General features: G+C 25.8%; 1 protein-coding gene across 1 annotated transcript; it reads left to right on the forward strand.

Moving 5' to 3' along the window:
- The first annotated feature begins 1,512 nt into the window (after window positions 1–1,512).
- On the forward strand, window positions 1,513–19,180 carry LOC129968022 (dnaJ homolog subfamily C member 3-like). The gene is made up of 12 exons (XM_056081930.1): window positions 1,513–1,859; window positions 3,266–3,376; window positions 4,440–4,564; window positions 4,664–4,738; window positions 6,830–6,973; window positions 9,996–10,177; window positions 10,499–10,724; window positions 11,221–11,341; window positions 11,454–11,586; window positions 14,421–14,566; window positions 15,861–15,962; window positions 18,988–19,180. The coding sequence occupies exons 1-12, from the start codon at window positions 1,790–1,792 to the stop codon at window positions 19,053–19,055; spliced, it is 1,503 nt and encodes a 500-aa protein (XP_055937905.1). The 5' UTR covers window positions 1,513–1,789; the 3' UTR covers window positions 19,056–19,180.
- The last annotated feature ends 645 nt before the right edge of the window (window positions 19,181–19,825 follow it).

Raw genomic sequence — 19,825 nt, forward strand, 5'->3', positions numbered from 1 at the left:
TGGTCTATCTTATTGGTATATCTTATACACTCACACACATCTATACTTAATTGTTTAACCTCATTGATAGGCAATAGTGAAAATTTTTAATATAATATAATAGGATACATAAAATATATAAGACTTCTTATCGTTTGAATATTGCCTTGCATTGAATTTTTTTGTTGAATTTGAAAAATTGTAATTGAATAATCTTCTGAGTAATCACATAAATTATCAAAATTATTTTATAGTACACATAAAACTTTAATACCAGAGGATTTTACTTTTTCTCCTTTATTTTAAACAAAAATGATGACTCCCAAAAAGAAGGTTTTCGTACTAACTGAAATTTAAACATTTTCGATTTTCAAATGAAAGTTCATGTGAGATGGCAAAAAATTAAACAGTTACACAATAAGGCTTTTATTATAGCATAAGTTACATACCTGACAAATTTTAAGTTACAGAAATATTTTTTCGATTAATTAACTCCAACTGCATTAAAACCAAATTACATAAAACATCTAATTGAAAAATTTTTTAACAACCATTAATCGCGACAAACCAACTGGTCGTCAAAAGCCGCTAATTTTTAAATCTGATTATCCTGACTGTGGCTAGTATATCCTCCCCCTTCTTGATTATCAGTGGCTTAGTGAAAGTAATTTGGGTTATTTTCTCACCCTCTCACCTTTTAAAATGTATCATAAATTATCTAACGTGTCTTCATACAGTGCTCTCTAAAATTAGTACCAATGGCAATTACATACCGATAAGTGTTCTGAAGCTGTTTATAACATTTCATTATAAATAAGCTACACTCCTTTAATCTAAATAATTACTGTTATAATTTAGTAAATATAAAGAAAAATTACGCGATATCTGTAGTAAGACAAGGAGTTAAATGAACAATCATGATATAGAATTCCAACACCAAAATAATCATTGCAATGGTTTGAGAACGGAACTAAATAAAAATAAAAAGAATATTACTGTTCTCATGCCTCTATTATTGCAATTTTTTTAGTGATTAATATATTTTGGCCGTTCGCTCGTGTTTCATTTGTCCTTATAAAATTTCATTGACTCTTTAATAAAGTTTACTAATTTATGTAGCTGAATAACCAAAAGGGGAAAAATTAAGAACAAAAATGAAAAATAAACTTCGAAATATAATATATTAAGTCATAAATTAAGTTAATACTCGTTAAGTCATTATCCTGCAAATGCTATCTAATTTTTTTTTTTTCATTTTTTTCACTTCTTTTCTATTTGTACGATGCGTAGTGGATCCCAAAATGAAATGGATATGGACATTTGACATGCTTCATGTAAGCATGAATTAATTTTATTCAATATTCTAATATTGTAAGTAGAAGGAATTTTAGAAATTTTAAACTGAAGTAAAAAGTAAGAATATTTTTTTTCGTACCGAAACCCATTCGTCGTCTACTCTATCTCTGGGAAACTTTATAAAGCTTTTTTCGAAAGGAAAGAATGGCAACAGTTTCTCCTATCCAATAACAAAATACCACGCTCAGTTTCGTGCGCTGAAATTGGAATTGCTCAGAAAATTTGTTTTGTATTTTGTACAAGCATAGGAAAGCGACTCATTATTAATTTGAATTGCTTATGATGACGATCATTAATTGAAATGTATGTCTATCAGATGTTTAGCGAATTTTGATGGTTGTTTTTTCCACTTTTTAAAGTTCTGCAAAATAGTACATTTTTATTTTTATTAATGTTGCGAAATTTTATGACCGGAATTTTCAAGCATTCTGTTATACTAAATCTTCTTCCATAAATGATGGTCCCACCAGCACATATTTTAATATCACTGTTATATATTCTGAGAGACATCGCAGACGTCAAATGTAAGTGATATGACTACTTATTATTATTCCGTAAAAAAAGTTTCTTAAAATCCGAGATACAGTTGATTTCGTTCCTAGAAATATTATTGTTATACAGCTATTTAACTAATGATTTCCAACTTTTATTAGAAAAATTCTCCTTATCAGATGTAAGATTCTGCAATCTATGTATTTTGTATTTGCACAATTAGCGGGGAAAAAGAGTCTTTTGTTTTTAATTTCTGTATGTGTCATTGAGAAATATTTTCTTTAAAAAACATGAATTATTTGATTAGATCGATAGTATATTCGAAGTTTTATCTTAAATAGATTTAGATATTTCAAAAAATCACATGGACTAAGCAGATTCAAATAGCATTTGTTGTTAAATATTTATCTTGAATATGAGCTTAGTTGACAGATTTGTAAAAGATGCAATGAGGCAATTTGACGATTATATGAGATTAGTAATAAATAAATACTTCAAGTGCAATTGATCAATTTCTTATCTAATTCATTATATTCACTTAATTATTGCAGATTTTATATATACTAAGAATCTACTTGAATAATATTGTTTATCAACTTAAATATTTCACTTTCATAAATTGTAATATTTTATTAAGTTGAAATGTGAAGATATATCAACTAATTCATTAAAAGTGAATCTTGTAATACACATTGCTACAGAATTTTTAAATCTGCTACAAGATTTCACAAGTTATAGATTTCATTGACTGTTTTTTAGAATTATGTTTTGCCGCCTTTTGTTTTGATAAAGTGCCTTCGTGAAAATCTAGAATTTTTATCAAATTCTCTAATTTGAATCTGAAAATTTTGATTGCATATCACATAAAGTGAAAAATAGATGTTGTTTTCATTCTAATTTTGCCTGAAGTTATTAAATTTAAAGATTAAATTAGAAATAGAATAACTTTCAAATACTTTATTTCTGTTTCAATATTTATATTCATGAATGTAACTTGTTCTGACACTTTATAAAATTAATTTTTGAATAATAAGATCTTATATAAGTGAATATAAAATGTTATGTAAGTTGAGTGTAAAATATTTTATCTTCATTTTCTATGCATTTGGTTGCCAAGAAAGATTATGAGGTTTGAATTTAGAAGTTGAGTGAAAAATACAATATAAATAAACTTGTCAGTATGTTAGAGGAAAAAAAATGTAAAATGGCATTGATTAATTTTATTTGATGTAAAAAATATGTAATTATTAAAAGATGAACTTTTTGATTCAAAATTAATTATAATGATAGTTAAAAAATGAAAGTCTTATGTTATTTTTTAAATGTATTTGTATTGTCATAAAAATTTAATCATTTATATTAATCTCGTATAGAAGTTTAATATTTGTTCTATGAATCTTACCTTACATAACTACTAATTAAAATTTTAAATATTTAGGTCAAGAATGGTTAGATCATCCAGATGTCGATCGGCATATCCAGTTAGGGCGGGAATTGTTAACACAGGGTCTTTATGATGATGCATTATCGCATTATCATGCAGCTGTTGGTATGTTTTTACCTTTTTTTTTTTTACTTATAGTATTTTCTTTTATTTGGATTTTTTCTGTTTTAGTGCAATTTGAAATGCATCATTGAATTCAATGATTTTTCTAGGTCAAAACAGATAAAAACAATGCATGATGCAATAATGTTAATTTGTTACTTTTTTGCTTAATCTTGACCTCTACAATATAATTTTAATTTATTTTAGAATTTGTAATTTATTTTATTTTTGTCCATGAATGTAGAAAAGGTTGTGTAAAAATTGATTTAATATTCAGTTGTTTCATGATGTTAAAAAAAATTAATAGTTAAATGGAGATAATGGAATATTTATTTTTAAGATTATCATTCTGTGAATAGATTATGATTGCTAAGATAAGAGTATGATTCTTGAATTAAGATTTAAAAGATAATGTATTTATTTTAAAGTTCAATGATAGATTTTGTGAGGTATGTCTAGTAGATTCATTTTCAAGTGCTATCATAGTTCTCTTTGGAATAAGGATAGAAGACAAAGTGGGGGGAAGGGGGAACCCCCCCCCCCCTGAAAATTTGGTTTAATATTTTCTAAAACTGAAACATCATGATTTTTTAAAATGCTACTGAGTTTTGTAACCAAATCTCACTCTAATTAAGTATTAATAAACCAAGTAAAAAAATTAACACGTTATAAATTTTCTCTTTGGTTTTAATAAATACAATTTTATCGAAAAATTACTTTCAGTGTAGTACTCTTATTTTTGACAGATAAGTATTCTAGTATTTATTCAAAAAGATTTTTTTAAAAAATTTTATATATATTTTTAGTTGATTGTTTAGCATCAATTATTATGATTAATAAATATTAAAATTTTTATTAAAAAAGGAAAACAGCCTTTAATTTGAAAAAGGAAATGCAGAAATAAAAAAAAATTAGATAATAATTCTCAAATATTAAAAATTGATAATAAATCTCATAATATTTTTTAGCAATGTAATTAATTTAGATGTAACTGCAGTAATAAATTCATCGTTTTTAATTTCAGACTAAATAATTTTTATGTAATATATACTTTTTAATATTTCAGAGGCAGACCCTTATAATTACTTAACTTATTATACCCGAGCTACAGTGTACCTTGCAATTGGAAGAATAGCATCAGCAATTAAAGATTTAACCAAAGTGATTGAATTAAAGCCTGATTTTGCTTCTGTAAGTATAATAGTAATATATTTATGTATCTTTTCTTTTCCTCCCTCTCAGCCGCAAATATTTGTTATAATGCTTATAACCCTTTTTGTCTTTTTATAGGCACGTCTTCAAAGAGGTAATATTCTCTTTAAACAAGGAAAATTGGATGAAGCTCATATTGATTATGAAAATGTGGTATGTTTTTTTTAAAAAAAAATTTTGGTCTTAAAGAATTATGTATTGCACAATAAAGAATTTATTCAATTAAAGAAAGAATTTTATTATTATCTATCTAAACAATAGTTTAAATTTAATCATAAGAATATTTTTTTTAAAATTTAAGTTTGATGATAATCAAATTATCTTTCTATACATACAGAAGATTTTAATTAGTAAGATCTGAAGATTATTTATCGCAATGTAAATTGGTATTGCTCGAATAATCTTTTTTAAAAAAATAAACTATTTAAATATTTTATATTATTTAAATATTATATTATTAAATATTATATAGTTAATATTATTTAAATATTATATAGTTATTCTTATTTAGTAATTTATGGGTTTAAAATTTTTTGATAAGTTATGCATTGTGAAAGAATTTACTGTTTTATTATTGTGTATTTTTTTTATTGGAACTATTTTTTTTTTCTCTTTCCCTTTAATTTCAAAGAGTTCTTCCCTTTGGAATCATATATAAATTATGATCCAATATGTAATTTTACTTGAATTCAACATTGTTATTAAAAATATGTACGTTCTTGCTTAAATGTATATTGCATTTCATACTTGAAATTCTGTAATTTTGTAACACTCGAAAATACTTTCTTAATAGAAAAACTTGTTTTGCTTGATATTTAATTGCAACCAAGGTAATTCATTAAAATTGGTTATAAATTAGAAATATTAGTTTTTATGTCCTCTCTCTTTTTTTCTATTATAAAATAATAAAATGGCTGAATAGCCATAGACAAAATGCTTTAAAAATTTAAGTTTATCAAAATATGTGATCAGATTTTTGCACATAATATCAAAAACATGTTATTCTGGACATACTTTTTAAATAAGTTTATGTTCGAGATCTTATATTTAAATATTATTAATTTTATAAAAATAACATGATTTTTTTAAAAATGGCCATTTTGCAGCATAGGCCAGGAATTTAAAATATTAGATGTATCTGTCTTTATGATCTTGTTATTCTATTAACAATACCTGAGAATTGCTTGATTGCAGATTAACTAATGAAAATTGTAGAAAATCTTAAATAAATTGGTAGAATGTTTAAGACACAAAACATTTTTTATGGCACACTATAAATTTAAATATATGAAAAATTATATAAAGTAAACAAAGGCCTAGAATTCTATTAACTAAAAAATTTCTCTAACATTGAAATCAAAACTAATCATTAAAATGAGATCGAAACAAATAATGATCCACTAACAGAAAAGTGCCAAATACAAAATAAATAAATTACTAAGTGGAAATATTAACAATTTCAGCTCATCTACGAGACAAGAATATAATGAATCAGTATAAATTTAAAATAATAAATACTGAGATCATACTCTTTGGTATAATCCAGTATAAAATAATGTAAATAAGGCATGAAGTTTACAATCTGATTACTAATTTTTATTCATGTTTATAATTTGATTGCAATTTAGCAATTAACTTTTATGTACCCAAATAATTGATTAATATACTAATAAATCAGTCACTTTAAAATTAAAAAAAGAAATCTCTTAAGTTGCTTGACATGAATACTGAAGCTGGGATTTGTTTATCTGATAATGATACAGAATAATGGTGAGTAAGTATTTAAATTCTGTCCAATGTCGCATATATGGTGGACAACCAAATATACTGATATGTTAGTAGATAGAAAGCATGAAATGTTTGGGTTCTTCTAAGTGAATTTAATATTTTCATACCAAGTTACATTAAAAATTTGTTCTTAAATTTCATTTACTATTTTGTATATTTTTAAAAAAAGGTTCAGAATATTGTAATTACATATTTGAAAACTGTTAAAAAATATTAACTCAAATTACATATACTCAATTGATACCATAATGAATAAACTACTGTAGCAATTTAAAAAAACGATATAAAAGTAGTTTTATAAAAATCATTTTTAGTTCTCTTATTCTCTAGAAAAATTAATTAAAATTCTAATTTACTTTCATATTCTTGACACTGGTAATATTATTGCTTTCATAATCATATGTTTTTTAAATGAAAAAGAATGCCAATGTTTCCTATTTTATTTTCCATGCTCAGCTTCGAGTGGATCCTATGAACAGTGAAGCACATCATGGATATAATTTAATAGAGCCTATAAAAAGGGATGTGCAACTAGCATATTCATTATTTGCTGATCATTCTTATCATGAAGCTGTAGACATATTAACTCGGCTACTTCAGGTATATAGTTATTTCCCTTCTCTCCTTTCTAATGAATATTGTTTGATCCAAACTTATTTTGTAAGAATCCGACTGAATGTTTGATGTTTAATATTTTGCTGTTTGCATCTAGAAACAATTAAAATTTTTCTAAGGTTTTCTAAGAATTATGCTAATGCTCTCATTTATAAAACATTTTTTCTCATGTTAATAAAACAGTAGTTAGTAAATAGTAAATATTTAATTCTCTAGAATGTATAATTGATCAATGAAGTTTCAATTAATACATTTTTATCCAAATTTATGCTTCTTAATTCATTTATTTCTGCTTTCTATGTATACATTTTCTTTATACAGAGAGAATAAGATAATTGTCAAAAAAAAAAAATTAAACTTGACATTTTTTTAGTCTGAGAGGAATTTAGTCTGTATATCATTGTCCGAGTAAACCATAGCTTATATACACATTTAAATAAAAAAAAATATGTAGTTTTGATGGAAATCTACAAATTTTATACCAAATATTTACGAAAATCCATTGAATTCTGTCCCTGTACATTAGAACAAAATAATTTTAAAAAATGTGAAGAGTATAAATGAATTCAGATTCCTAGTGTTTCTGCAGAAATATTGATGTATATTAAATCTGCCAATGGAGTCACCATTCCATGTCAGTTTCATATGTATTTGAATGCTTTAATTCAAAAACATAACACATCAAATGAAGAACAAAATAATAGATTTTAAAATTTAAACCCAGTTGACCTGAATAGAATTACTTATATCAGGGGTATTTGTGCTCCGGGGAAACCCCGGAATTCCGGGGATTTTGAACTTCGATACCCGGAAATTCTGGGGATCGTCTTTCAAAAGGAAGTAGGAATAATAATGAATTATTTATTTTGATCTGGGTAATTTTGTTTGCTTTGAAAGCAGAAAAATGCAAGGTCAGTGTGTGTGGTGAAAACTTTTCCTTTCTTTCTCCAAAGGCAGTGATAATATGTGAAAAGGGGGGGGAAAAAATTCTTTTTTGTTCTTTCCTTATTGCGCGTTATGACTCATTCCCCCGGTTCTCGGACATTCTCTTCTGGATTCTTTTCGGCAAGTAGGCGCGGCAGAAAAAAAAGGGAGAGACTTCGTTCGACTAGATGTGCGATAACGTGACTCTGGGTTCAAAGGTCTTATCTCTCCTGGCGTGGCGCCAATAAGTAGAGAAGGGGGATTTTTCGCCGTATTTGCTATTTGTCATTGATCGCTTCACAACTTTTTTTTCTCCGCTGTGTAAAATTTTCGTTTCATTTATTGATGCACGTGTAAATTTTTCGTTTCGCTTATTGAAATATTTTTTTATTTATGTACGCAAGAGAATTTCACTTTGAAATTTCAGCATATGAAACAGAAATTACCCCTTAAAAATTCATATCTAATTAGTTTTACAGCATTAGATCCAGAGCTAAGAGGTAAAACCAGTACAATATTAGCTTTTGAAAAATTATCATCTTTTATGTCCCATATTTTTAGTGATAATGAAAAGTCAAAAGTAGAAGCTGAAATAAGGTTATACCAGAGTGATATTGATATCACCAAAGAAATGCTCTACACATCTGATGAAAGTGGAAATCAAGTCAAGTGTACAATTGATAAATATTGGTCTTAAGTTTTTAATTTAAAAGATGATTTCACAAATGATTATAAGTATCCTACATTGGCTAAATTGGTCAAAGCCTGCCTTAGCTGCTTCCATGGCCCATTAGTGGAAAGTGCATTCAACTTAATGGACACACTTGTCACTGACTATAGAACCTCTCTTAAGATTGATTTCCTAGATGCAGTGCAGACTATTAAATATGATTTAATGGCTTCTAAAGAAACCTCATGTGAAAAATATGGCTCAAAAAATCCAATGACTGATCCAATTCACAAAGATCTCTTACTGAATATGAACAGAAGTTGGAAAACATATCAAGAGGACTTAAAAACATGTATTTCAGATGAGTCACCTATAAAAGTCTCCGAAAAACCTTCTACATTAGTAGAAAAGCAAACTGCTTCTACCTCTGCATGTGCAGTTCTTGAGGAAATTTCTTCAACTGTAAATGAGGAAAATAAAAGTCAACCTTCCTGCAATTATGAAGTTCACCACAAAAGAAAGACAAGCCCACAAACATCAGAAAATAAAAAAAAGCAGCAGAAATTAGATAATTTTTTTAAAAAGAATTAATTCATGTAATTTAAAATATTTGCATAAAATGTAGTAGTTTATATGTTTGAAAGTTTATGGTTATTAATTTTGCAAAAAAAGTAATTCATTGAACTTTTATAATTAGGTCATTCAATACTTCATAATTGTAATTTTTCATTTCTCCCCTCCCCCCTTCTCGAAACTCCAAAATGCCGGTAGTAAGTCCGTAAAAGTTTCAGGGGATTTTTTGGGGTCCCACAAACACCCCTGTTATATACATTTTTCGCTATATTACAAAACACAAAATGTTGTATAGTAAGTAATATACAGCATATGGAAGCTGTTTTGGAAGAGGGGATTTCCTCTTGTAGACCTACCTGACCTTGATTTTTATTGAAGGATTAGATGAAATATAGAAAATTTTGGATTTTATTTAGGTTAAATTATAATGTACTTTAATCAATGATTTCAGGTGTATAATATTATCATTTTTAAATAATTAAAATTTTTTATTTATCATGAAAATGGCTCGACATAAATCAAAGTGTTTTGCCCTTTATCTTTATAAATCCTGCGTTTATATAGTATTATGACAAATAAATATATATATTTAATAATAAAATATATTAAATTGACATATTAATAATTTCTTAATTTTTTTATATATTTAATTACCAGTACTTACAACAAAGTTTCTTGCAACTAAGTTTCCACATTTAAAAATTCTTTGATATTTAATATGTTCGAAATGTTTAAATTATAAGAAAGAAATTTGTAAAAAGATATACTTACAAAAATGCATTTGAATCTTTTAATACTAGTTAATTAAATAGTTTTTGATTTTGATAATTTTTTTTATAGGAAGTGCCTTGGGATGCTAAACTGAGAGAAATGAGAGCACATTGTTATGAAAAATTAGGAGACTTAATGAGTGCAATTAGTGATTTAAGAGGTATATTGAAATCACAGACAGACAGTCAGCTGCGATACTTAAAACTAAGCGAATTATATTATGAAATAGGAGATACTGAAGAATCATTAAAGTATGTGAACCAATTGAAATTTTTATTTATTCTATAATTTGAAATTTTTTTTACTTATAAGCTAAGATATTATTTTTTTATATATTTAAGTTCTACAAATATATATATATATATATATTCAGTAATTTTTAACAGAAAGCAATTTGAACTGTTAAATTGAAATTGTATTATTTTGCAGTATTTATTAATAGATAATAAAGAGAATTCTTTGTTTCAAGGTCATCATGCTGTTTATATGAAAGTGAAGTGCTTTTTAAGTGCAAAATTATTTCAATTTTCTATTTTGTTGTTATTTTCAATATCATTTCTTTTATGTTGCAGTTCAATTCGAGAGTGCTTGCGGTTTGATCCTGATCACAAGGGATGTTTTACACATTATAAATATGTAAAAAAGATAGCAGCTCATTTGAAAGCAATGCAAGATTTTATAAATGAAGGAAATTTTGCTGAATGTGTTGCTCGGGCAGAAAAAGCCATACCCCTAGAAACCAAAGTACCTCGTATAATGTATATGTTGAGAGCTAAGCACTGCAAATGTCTTAATAAGGTAATTTTTATTCTTTTCTTACTACTAGGCAATTTAATATCCTTTAAAATTGAATGTTTAAGGATAAAGTAAAATGATTTTCAACAAATGTTTAACATTTTCCATTTCTTTTTTCCCCCTTGACATTCATTTTCTTTTTTGTAAAATTTTTATCTTTCTTATATCAATAAACTACCATGTTCATGTACTAAGAAAATTTTTTAAGACCTTTTAGTTTTTTGATTGATTTCATATAAGTTTAAAAAGAAATTGTATTATGTTCGAATCGCAATGTTGGAATCGCAATGTTGGAATCACAAAATAATTGAAGTAAAGCAAAATGTTACTCTGTTTGAATGTTGATTAATGTTTCAGATATATAATATTACTAAACCTTTCTGAAGTCAATTACTTAAAACTAAAGGTACATTAATTAATGAATAAAACTCGTGCTGAATTATTTAAAATTTCTTTTTTCTTTTCAACTTTTAAAAATTATTCTTGATTTTTATTTTAGGCAGGAAAATCGAGTGAAGCTGTGAAAGCATGTACAGAAGCACTGAAAATATATCCTGATGATTTAGATGTATTATGTGAGAGAGGTGATGCTCATATTGCTAATGAAAATTTTGATGATGGTATGTGCTTTTTTTTTTCTTTTTTTACTTATATGTACTTTTTTAGTATATTGAATTTTATATGTATATATTATAATATAATTGTTTATTTATAGTAAATACTTTTTTCTAGCTATCCATGACTTCCAAAAAGCTACAAATCTAAATGATCACTCTCAGCGAGCTCATGATGGGCTTAGACGTGCACAAAAACTCCAAAAGCAGGCTAAGAAACGAAATTACTATGCTATACTTGGTGTGAAAAGGTAATTTTTACATTCATTGTTAATAATTTTTTGGTTTAAAGCATTATTAATAGTGATGTAATAAGTTTAAAAAAATATAGAGAGAATTTGAAATTTGATTTTCTATTTAATATTTTATTTATATTTTAAATGTAAGCATGTTAAACATTGATGTATATGAATCATTCATCCAGTAAAGGTTTAAAATTAAATTTGTCTTATTTTCATTTTTTAATTTTGATTTAAAATGGTAAATTTAAAAAAAATTATAGCATATATAATATATCAATGATTTATAGAAAAGAAGTTGAAAATTTTGTATGAATAGATGTAGAAATTTTACAGATAGCCATTAAGATGCTGTGCTTGCTCAACCAATTAAAAATAATTTTTTAGTTGCTGCATTTGGTTTATAATAATTTTTAAAAAATTTGCAAAATTATCAATTTTTTTCATAATATACATTTTTTTTAATAAATAAAGGTTTTCTTCCAGATTTCTTCATAAAGTAAATTTTAATTTTAATAATTTTCCTAATAAGTCATAATTATTACTACCAAAATTCCATTATTCAAACAAACATATTTCTCTGTCCGAGAATGTCAAATCTTTAAGTGTAATTCATTAAACCATGAATTAAAAAAAAAAAAAGTATTGAATAACTTTTTTAGCAAATTGGCAAGAATATTCTTCTCTCATTTTGTTCTGTATATTTAAGGTATCTGATTACTTTTAGATACCATTGTTGTTGAAGAAATGGTATTTGAATCGCATTTCTTTAAATTTTAGAGGTAATTCACATAGAAAAAAGTATTCATAAAGTATTTTTTTAAATCGAGAAAATATAGAATTTTTTTCACTAAATTTGGCTTTTTTTTTTTTTTTTTTTAAAAAATCCTCTGTCAAAAACAAACAATGAAAATGATATAACCTTTTGTACATATAAGTGTATTTGGTAGATCCTGTAGTAAAAGTTTTACAATATCTTGAGCCATTTCTAAATTATAAATTACCACATAAAATCTGAGGTTTCTTTTTTTTTTTTTTTTCCCCAAAAATTTTTTTACATGTTAGTAAAGATAAAAGCTACATAATTTACCCCTGGATCATAATTTTGCATATATTCTGCTGTAGGATCTAAATGATATTGCAAAAAAAAACAAAAAAAACCATTTATTTTAAATTTGATGCAGATTTATTAAGTTTAGTTTTTTTTTTAATTGACACTTTTAAATAATCGCATTTTGAGAAAAATGGAAATAAAGATTTCATTACTATTTACACTCAGAAAATATAATATTTATATAAATACCTAAATGTAAATATACATATTCTTCATAACTCACCAGTACTATAAGTTATGCTTGAAAAAAAAAAAGCATAACTCAATGTAACTTTTGTTTTCTGATAGTTCATAATTTTTTTCTGTGCTGTTTAGTAAGACCTAATGAGTGTCTTTTATGATCTTCCATTCAAGAGCTGTCATTTAAAATTCATCTTCGGTAATAACTTGTCCTGGTGAAATATGCATTTCATCTAATATTAGTAATAACCCCGAAAATCCCATTTCGAATTTATTCTCTGCATTATAGAGACTCAATTTAAGTTCTGTCAACTGAATAAGTTTTTCATTGAAAGACTTGTTTGAATTTTGAGTTTTCTCCTGAAGACATTTTTCAAGTAGGTTTCAGTCACAAAGCTCAAAGTACACTGATTTTACACTTATCACATCATTAAGGAGACCAGGTGAACTTTCTTTGTATGTATTTGGTTGATGTAACTGGATGTTTCTGGTATTTGCACAAGCTCTCTTTATCTTGTGGAAACTGTTCATGCATTGATGTCAAGAACTGGAACAGCTAAGACAGCTGACAGCCTTTTTAGCAAATTGTCCACATTACCATGGATAGAAATTCCATAATTTTGCAGTTTATCTATGAAATTATCAGTTATCTTGCCCATGCCTTGGAACAGATGGAATTTTACTTTTTAATTTCCCGAGTCTCTTTTGCATTTCTGTGCACTTTAATTTATTGATAATTCCACTGTATTTACAGTATCAAGCTTCTGAATCGTCATCTCTATATAGAATTTAGTATACAAGAGTTTGTGTGAGCTGTGTGACCTTTCATGTTCCAACAGATTCCATTCATGAAACTTAACTCTGATGATTGGAATAAGTATGACTGAATTTAGAACTAAGATGTTGCAGATTATCTTGAAATATCTACAATACTATGAAAAGATCTTCACATCAAGAATTTTATATGTATCAATGGATAGTATACTTACAATTATTTCAGTGAACTATATCCTTATTGTTACCATGTTCCATCAACAGACACACTAATAATAATAATTAATAAGCTGCAAATAATAATAATAATAATAAACAAAAATATTGTGGTAGATATTAGTTAATATAGTTATAATTGCTGAAAAATTATTCTCAGTCTTTCCACCTCCGCTTAATTTAAAGAGACTTCTGGTTTTGATTTTAGCTCTCAAGTTTTGCTTAAATAGTTTTAATTTCTTTCCCAAGTGTCGCAGAAACAAAACAAAAACTGTTTTGGAAACTTAAAAGTATAGGCTATCAGACAAATTTATAAAAAGATAATGCGTTTTTCACCAAGAATGGAGTTACAACATAGGTGGATGCCATAATACAGATGAACTATATTAATTGTTATTTTAATAAAAGTAATAGAATATTTATAAAAATAGATATATAAATATTAAATTTGTCATAAAAAATCATTTGCTGATTCTTAGTTAATTATGAAATAATTTAAAATATGAGTATTTTTATTTAAAACTTTAGTAGAATTTAAAGTATGTAATTGTATATTTTGCAGGACTGCAAGTAAACGTGAAATTCTGAAAGCTTATCGAAAAATGGCTCAAAAGTGGCATCCAGATAACTATCATGGTGATGAAAAGGCTTCCGCTGAAAAGAAATTCATCGATATTGCTGCAGCTAAAGAAGTATTAACAGATCCTGGTAATTGCACTTTTCAGTATTATTTCGGATAAAATTTTATTTCAAACATACTGTTTGAAACTAAATTAATGCTATGAAATTTCATATTCAAATTTTAAATTTGTAAGTTTACTTGTGCCTTAATAATTATTAAAATGTTGCAATCAATTTTTTAAATTGTAGAATCTTTTGTTCAGTGATTTTTTTTTTCTGTTTGAGAATTTTATTTTAATTACTGTAATTTTGTCAATTGAATTTGTTTTATCCAGTTATCTTAAAATGAAAACATTTTCAACTCATTTATTAACAATAGTGGTTTGTTGTTGATAAGTCATATATATCACCTTTTGCACTACTTTTTTTTTTTAACATATTACAGAATTCTGCTCAAAATATGAATTTTTTCTGTATGTTTTATTAAAAAATGATCAAAAGATTTGAAGGTAAATAAAATCTAGAATTAGCCTGAGTCACCTGAATGTTCTTGAAATATGGATATTTTCCATCAGTTGTTATTTCTTGTAACTAGTGTCTCAAATAATTTTATTTTTAATATTCTTTTCTGTTAACTTATTTTACAGTGCTAACATAATGCATTTAATTTGTTAACTGAAAATCTTACAGGAAGAAAAAAATTTTTGTGATCAATAGCTGATTTTAAAAAAAAAAAAAAAAAAAAAAAAAAAAACAGATTGTTTTAGTCATGATTGAATTAACATTGCCTTTGATATTTAAATCAATTTTTTTAAATGTATTCTTATGATAATTCATTTGAAGATTCTCAGCCTTATTAATGATGGAACTTAGAGAATATTATTACAAATTAACTTGGGAATTGTACTTACTTTTGGTAAAGATAATTGTTAGAAGCTGCTAAAAATATAAAACAGAATGCAATCCTTCTTCCATTATGAATTTATGTTATCAAGGTGTCCATAATGCTGTTGGACACCTCGATGATATAACTTTTATCGAAAGCATTGCTGATTCTTTTGAGTGTTAATAAATTCATTTTATCTCCCCCCTCCCAATGAAGGATAACTGCTTTTGTATTCCAAACATAAATATTGATTTTGCATAAAATGAACCTTGTTGTATAAAACTTTAAGGTGAATTTTGCTATTCATTGTTGCTAAAACTGAATCTTTAAAAAATTATATTAATGTTTTTGCCATAATCATTAATTTAAATTTCATCTTTCACTGCAAGTTTTTCATTTTTTTTAATGATTATATAATATATTGGATCTTTCAGAATCAAGAAAATAATTATCATATAATTATCCTGTTCAATTCTATTTCTCTTATTTTTGCAGAAAAACGACAGAAGTTTGACAATGGAGAAGATCCTTTAGACCCTGAAAGCCAGCAACAGGGATTCAATCCTTTTGCTGGATTCCAACACTTTGATAGGGGTGGTCCGTTCACATTCAAGTTTCATTTTAGTTGATTAATTTATTTAGTATTAATTATTAAAGGACTTTGTAAAAGTGCCTCTAGAAGCAGAGGAGAGATAAAGATAGGATGTAAAATAAAGAGTGTGCTCTAATAAATTTGTATGATGCTTCAGTCTGGCAGGTAGTAACAAATGGCCACATTATATATTTTTTATAAATTCAGATCTTTCCCAAGCATTTCAAAACAGATATATGTGTGTGGTGTCAAATTTTCCCCTTACTTTTTTATTATAATTATAACTTATTGAATCTAGTCATGAATTTGACTTTTTGTCTGTGTCATATAAATTTGTTTGCTGTGCTTAAAAAACTTTTAAAGTTTTATTTTAGAATTAAATGTGAGTATTGCATCATTGTTTTTTCATTTTGGAATAATCTTATTCAAAAACTACCATTTGCATAATTTATAACCATCTTAAGGAAATATTTATGTTAACATCTAATGATCATTTAGTTCATTTTACTTTTTTTTATGATTTTTTTTGTAAATAGTAAATCTGTTTTAATTATATATTTTGGTACAGAATAGAGTTGCTGAACTAATTTTTAGTCGTGGTCATGATAATAATGAATACAATTTAATGGATTTGCAGTATTTTTTTATTAACATAAAATAGAAAACCTGTATCTATGCAAATGATCAAATATAAGGCACACCTTTATGATTTCTAGATAAGAATATGCAAGACATAGTTGATGCTCAATTTTCTTAGAAATTGTTCTTTTCTACTTATTGTGATGTTATTTATTCTCAATGTTTTCTCCCTCTGTTTAAAAGTACTTTGTGTTAAAATTGTACTTGATATCAGAAACTGTATTGGCTAAATTTATTAACAGTAGTTTATTAAAAAAAAAAAGACATCGTTTATTTTGTAAATTTTATCTTGTTTATTGTATGGTTTTGAATTATAGAACATTTTTTTAAAAATTTCTTTGTAAAGTAAAATATTGATGCAATTTAATAGCTAATAGGCATATTTATTTTTTCTGTTAGTAATGAAAAATATTGTTGCATTTTTTTCGACTTCTCTACATTCACATAAAATTTAGTATGAGATTAACTTTCCTATTTTCATTTGAAAATATTTAATGCTTTGTTAAAATAGGAGTGGCTAAATAATGCATGATGACTTAAAACTAATGTTTAAAATGTCTCAAACTATCCTTTCTTTAACATCATGGTGTAATGGTGTGAAATTTTTTTTCAAATCTAATTTCCTGTTTTAAAAATATTATTCAATAAACATTAAAAATTTTTTATTGCATCTAACCTTTAACCTTAACTTAACCTTGTATTTAAAATCTGATATAATTTTTTTTCTTAATTTCCAAGAATTTTTTATTATTTAATAGTATTATTTTGTTGTATTTAATGACCTTTTTTAAAGTAGGATAAGTTAATTCGATTGCATGTTTATTTTTTGCTCTGGGATTTTTTTTTATAATTATTACTAATGTTTTTGGAAATGCTCATAAGGAGAGCCTATTTAATTTCTTTGAGAATTATAAAAGATGTCATTAATTTGTTCAGGACCTGGAAAGTCCTTGAAAAGATTTAAGCTATTATTCCGAGCACTATTCATATTATGATATTCTAAGTTCTTGAATTCTCATTATTTTAAGTTATCCAATTAGTATTTCATAATTAGCAAGAAATCAAAGAGAAATTTGAACCATTTTATTGAAATTCATACTTTTTACTCTTAAATTGTTTTGTTTCATGATTAAAAGGTTTAAAGAGCCCAATTATTGTTAAGCTGTGAAAAATTTTCTGTCTTTTCAGATTTGTTTTAAATATATATTTGATATTTTGTTGACTGAATAAAAAGTGAAGGATAATGAACATCAGATTTTCAATACTTTTGAAATTTAGACTTTCAAAATATTTTCAATTATTTAGGGTTTTTTTTTTTTTTTTTTTTTTTTACACATGCATGGAAAAGTTACTTTCTTTTTATAGGTTATCTTTCCCTCTTTTTAAAATTATGTTATCAGTTCCTCAAACTGTGTTAAATCTTTTAATAGATATAAAAGAAAAAAAAAATCTGTTTTCCTGATTTGAAGAACCATTCCAGAATTTAGATTTTATACTGTGAATACAGTCTGTAAACTAAGTTAATATTTTAGTTTAAAAATTATTGAATTTGTATCTTTCTAAAAAATATTTACATATAAGTCTTTTTTTATCCCTAATTTGACATACTTTATTCAATTCCCCCCCCTTTTTTTTTCTGCGTTTACCATTAAATGATTTTTTGTAAATTTTGAATCTAAAATGCAAGTTAGATGTTTAGACTATCATTCCTGAATAGGAAATACATCTTTTTTGTTAAATTATTAATAGATACTTGTAGGGGGACAAACAGTTCAAATACTCCAAATTATATGATTTTCAGTGCTATTTAATGACAAAAATTTATTTGTTGAATTTTGGTAACTTTCACATGACAAGATTGTTGATATAAATAATCATTGCACTTTAATTTGTAATACTTTTTTAGAAAATTGATTTTATTTATATACATTGTTCAACTATAGGTGAAAAATATCCTTTCAAAAGATAAGAAATTTAAAGTTGAACATTTTGATGATATAGAAATAATGCTTTCTGCTTATTGGTTATATTATGTAAATTTATTCATTATTTCTATTTTGGAGTAATTTTACAGTTATTAATACTGGCAAAACTATTGTGTACATAGAAGCTGCATTATGGTGCATCTTATTCAGAATTAAAGTATATTCTTTGCAAAAATTGACAAAATGTTAGAATATTCAGTTTTTACTATTTGTCAAGTATATAAAATATACATTATTTTGAATCTGTGATAGAAAAGTAAAAGAAGGAAAAAACGATCTTGACGATTTCACAGTTTTTCTCATAATTGTGAATCTGTCTGCAATATGTAGCCACTCCTGTTTGCTGGTGAGCACCTGTCATGTGATGGAGGTAGTTTGCTCCACTTATATTTATCTCTTTTCTTAGATGACGACGATTGGAGTGATGAGGATAGTGGGGAATATTTTTATGTGTTTGTTGATGATTTTGAGTGAGATTTAGAGAGTGAGTCTGGACTTTTTACTGATAATCAAGTTCACAATGTAACTATCAGAAATGCAACAATGTATAAAAAAAATATTTATTACTATAAAAATAAATTTTTGTTGATGTTGTTTAATCTGCAGTTGAATTATTTCAATTGTGCTTTCTTACATAATACTTAATGAGTTAAAAATTCAAATGGTACCCTGCAATCATGAACAACCGTCTCTAGACCTATCATTCATGCCAACTCCCTGTGGCGTGACTTTGGTACTTTGCAGACGTAGGCAGTGTACATTATGAGGCCTCTTTTTTAATGACGATCGACTTAATTTCATATTTTTAACTTGTTAATACTTTGTTACAGGTTAATATTTTCTTATTATATGAACCACTTGAATACATATTTGTTTTTATTTATCTGTCATGACTCTAGATTGACTGGCATCCATATTTGTATATAGTATGGAGGTAGATTTTCGATTTTAACATTCTAATAACTAAGTGAATGTTATGAAACATATAGGAACCTGACCAATTGTATTTGATTGTAATATTATTTTAATATTTTATCATTAGAATCTGTATTTTTAAAAAACTTTATTTGTCAACTAGGAAAGAATATAATTTTTAATTGACCTACTTACGGACTCCTTTTAGCATAGTAGTCTTAGGCAGCTGCTTAGTTGGAAATTCTCTTTAGAGAATGCCTTGACATATTACAACATGGCCCCTTTCCTCCAAACCTTTTTTTTTACACATACATAATCAGAATATTTAT

Source organism: Argiope bruennichi, chromosome 1 (genome assembly GCF_947563725.1).
Source record: "Argiope bruennichi chromosome 1, qqArgBrue1.1, whole genome shotgun sequence".
NCBI lineage: Eukaryota > Metazoa > Arthropoda > Arachnida > Araneae > Araneidae > Argiope > Argiope bruennichi.